This window comes from Streptopelia decaocto (genome assembly GCF_964273445.1).
Source record: "Streptopelia decaocto genome assembly, chromosome: 6".
Lineage (NCBI taxonomy): Eukaryota > Metazoa > Chordata > Aves > Columbiformes > Columbidae > Streptopelia > Streptopelia decaocto.
The window spans coordinates 67,249,102-67,252,739 of NC_138660.1; the positions used below are offsets into that span (position 1 = coordinate 67,249,102).

The 3,638-nt window shown below is 54.5% G+C and overlaps 1 protein-coding gene across 1 annotated transcript; it reads right to left on the reverse strand.

The window, feature by feature from the left end:
* Positions 1-2,667: 2,667 nt before the first annotated feature.
* RPRM (reprimo, TP53 dependent G2 arrest mediator homolog) lies at positions 2,668-3,374 on the reverse strand. Its single transcript, XM_082055678.1, has one exon. The coding sequence runs from the start codon at positions 3,260-3,262 to the stop codon at positions 2,927-2,929; it is 336 nt and encodes a 111-aa protein (XP_081911804.1). The 5' UTR covers positions 3,263-3,374; the 3' UTR covers positions 2,668-2,926.
* Between the last annotated feature and the right edge of the window lie 264 nt (positions 3,375-3,638).

Sequence of the window (3,638 nt, forward strand, 5' to 3'; positions counted from 1 at the left end):
TTTGCAGGATTATCTAAAAGCAATTGCAGTTGCTGTAGTGTCTTTAATAAGCGTATCCCATTTAAAATATTGAACAAACCGCTTCGGTGGGTGTTTGGGAAGTGACTAAGATGCCTCTTGATTTTTGTCCTGGAGGATTAGCTTATGTTTTGAGCTGAAAGGGTAAAATCTATTATCTTGTGTTATTACTTTGTAGTCAGTAATTAGGTATGCAGACAGCCTAAGGTGAGACTACTTCAACCTTCACTTAAGAAAAGTGAGATTTGAGCTTTTTTAGTTTAAATACTCAAGAAGAATTGCAAACGGTGCCACATTAGGTGCTTGCTGTGATTGCGGCTGTACGGACTTTTTGGACATCATTGTCTCTGAACCAGCCAGGACAGGTCCTGGGGTGAGTCCTGCAGCAAAGTCCTGCCCCCCAGCAGCCACTGAGCATCGCAAGGAGCAGGGTTCCCTCAAAAACCGCACATTTTCCCTGTTAGGAGCTCTCACATCTGACAGCAACGACAGAGAGCTGCTCCGGTCTGCCAGCTCACTCTCATCGTCTTCTGTTCCTCTGGGAATTTCAGGGCTGGAAATATTCTGGAGACACAGGAAGGCACATCAATGAAAGGCCTTTGAGTTTTGGTGGTAAAATTGAAGATACTCAACCATTTAAGCTGAATAAACAAGGGACGAGTACACAGGAGCAGGTCAGCTGTTCATCTTCAAGCCAAGAACAAGGTGGTGGAGCCCTCCGTTGGGTGCCCGCGCTGGTTTTATCCTAAATACACCTATTTCCCGACACGTCAATGCTGCAGCAAGGTGCATTTTCATCTTTGGTGTGTTCTAGGAGCTGATGGGGCTTTGCTTTCCCCACGGCAGAGGAGGGACAGAGGCGTAAGTCAGGCTGACGGACGGGACATGTGCGAGCATCTCCGCATCACCGAGGATGAAAAACCCTTTTCCCATTTTCTGCTCAAAACGAAGTGTCTTTGTAGAAATTAAAGAGTTGCAAGCACTTTATTAGGGCAGGGGCTCTCACCTTGTAGGGGTCCTTAGGCGAGAGGCACGAGGCCACGTGTGCTCTTGGGCTGCAGTTGAAAATCCTGCAATTTTATTACAGGACCCGGAGTTTTACAGAGATTTACGGTGCTGGAAAAAGCTGTGGCTGCTGGCAAAGGGGAATCAAAATGTATTGTACTTTAAGTGTTCACTATAATTAAGAATGTCTAATGAATCTAGCTCTCAAAAAATGCTCAAACATGCAGCACACTTCTTGCAAGTCAGATTACGGGAACGATTGTGTTGTCTGCAATACCATGAAGTGATGCAAATTTAAAAGTTGGAAATGCTTCGTAATGACTGAAACATCTATATGAGTTTTCCATCTTACGGTATTATTTTAAGATTCTACCGTAGCTAATGTTTCTATGACACTAAGGGGTAAAGAAAGGAGAGGTTTGGTTAAAATTCTCACCAATGTTTCAGCTGATAGATGGCTCAGTAATATTTATTTCGACGTCATGACAAAGTCCATGGCATATTTGTTTCTCAGAGAACAGGAAGATCTGTTCTTTGTCTTTCCCTTAAATGTAGCTGTAAATGAACAAGCACATGGCTGAGATTTCTGCTCGTCTGAGGGAACTGGACTACACTGAGATATACTCTGTTTTGTCTCATTTTCTACCAAAAGTTTATCTGCAGTCAAGCAATTGCCTCAGAGTCCAGCTTTATTTCATCCCCTTCTAGCTCAGGTGCATTTTGTAAACGCTGAGTTTCACCTCGTCTATCAAAGTGGAAACTTCTGCTAATGTCTCCTAAAGGCGCCTATAATGATGTGGTGGCTTGGCCGTCTTCACACCAGCTCAGGATAAACGGAGCAAAAACCAATGAGTCTGCATGGCTGCTCCAGAAAACTTCCTGACTCTTATCAGCATTGAAAATATTGACAATTAACAGTCTTACTGCAAGCTTTGAGAAGTCATGAGAGGTATTTTCTCACAGGCAGGTTGCTTGAGCCTTTTTGCCCCCATCCCGCTGCTGTGCTCTCCAGCAAGCGTTTATGCCGGTTCCACTCCTGCTACAGCAAATGTGGATACATTGATTTATCACTAGCAACCAGCCCAAGCCCCCGGGGATATGATAAACAGCTATGCAAACCTCTCACAGACAGATGCTCTGTTATCCGTGTAAAGGAAACGGATGAAAAAAAGATCCTGTGCAAGCATCAATTTTTCCCTCCCTTAAATGTGACCGTAAGAAGTCACCTGTTGGTGAGGGTTTCAGCTCGGTTAATACAAAGTACGTACAGTGGTTTTCTAGTCAAACCCGGGTAGAGGGGGATACAACTGGGGTGCCCAGGGTTATTTCCCGCCCACAGCCGGAATCCACGGGGCAGGAGGGGGGTCCCCGCATGTCCCCCGGGCACATCCCGCCCTGCTCCGGTGCGCACAGGGGCCAGGACACCGCGTTCACCCGCCTGCTGCAACGGGGGGTGCTGCACAAGCCGTCCAAAATGCCAGTTGTAGCACAGCTGCAAAGCAAAAACCTGCAAAGACGAGGCGTTTGCTTCACCCCGTGGACCCGCGGCGGTGGAGCCCCCCGACCCCGCACCCACCGGGACCCCGGACCGGAGGCGTTGATGATCGCGAACGAAAGAAGGAACCCCAGACCTGTTGCCGTTAGAGCACGTTTTTACTTCGGCACCCGCGGGTCGGGACGGGGCGGCTGCGGGGGCCGCACACGCCGGGCTCCCCCGCACGTCTCACCGGGATCTCGGGGTTCGGTTGTTGTTGTTTTGAAGGAGCAAAACAACCCCCAAAGCACCAGTCAGTCTGCGTGAAGGAGGAATGGCCGCGGTGCAGTCAGCGCCGGCAGCGGCCGGCCCAGCTCCGCTTCCCCCGGCCGGGGCCGTCGGGGCGGGCGGCTGCGGGGCCCACGGCGGTCAGTAGGGTCCCACCACCACCGCCTCCACCTCCTTGGACGGCCGCCGGTCCTTGACCAGAAAGTTGATCATCCCCTCCGACTTGATGAGGAGGTTGCAGCCGAGGAAGAAGATGCCGAACACGACGGTGAGGGCGAGGACGCACATGACGGCGATCTGCACCACCCGCATGATGTACAGGCTCCGCTCCTCCGCCGCCTCCCCGCCGCCGTCGGTCACCACGGAGGCGGCGGTGCAGCAGCGCAGCGCCCGCTCCAGCTCCGCGGCCGCGCTGCCGGCCCCCGCCAGCAGCCCCGCCGCCGCCGTGCCCGCTCCGCCCGCCGCCGAGCCGTTCATCCCGCACGGCCGCCCCGCCGCCGCCGCCGCCGCATGCAGGCGGGCCGGGCCGTTCCGAGCCCAGCCGTGCCCAGCCCTGCCCAGCCGCTCCGCGCTGCTCCGCGCCGGCGGAGGCTCCGCGCTGCCCGCTCTGCTCCCCGCAGCTCCGCTCCGCCCCGCCGCGCCCGGGCGGGGAGCGGGGCCGGGGCGGGGGCTGGAGGGACGGAGGGAGGGAGGGGAGAGGGTTTGGGGGGCGGGAGGCGGAGGTGGGGGGGGGGGGGGGGGGGCGTCGAGAAGGGGGATTTGGGAGGGGGGGGCGAGGGAACAAGAGTGTCGCAGGGGGCGGGTTTTGGGGAGCAGGTTGTGGAGAAGGGGGTTTGGGGAGCGGGTTTGGGCG

Coding starts and splice junctions, on each gene's coding strand:
- RPRM (XM_082055678.1), bottom strand. CDS start 3,262: ATGAACGGCTCGGCGGCGGGCGGAGCGGGCACGGCGGCGGCGGGGCTG.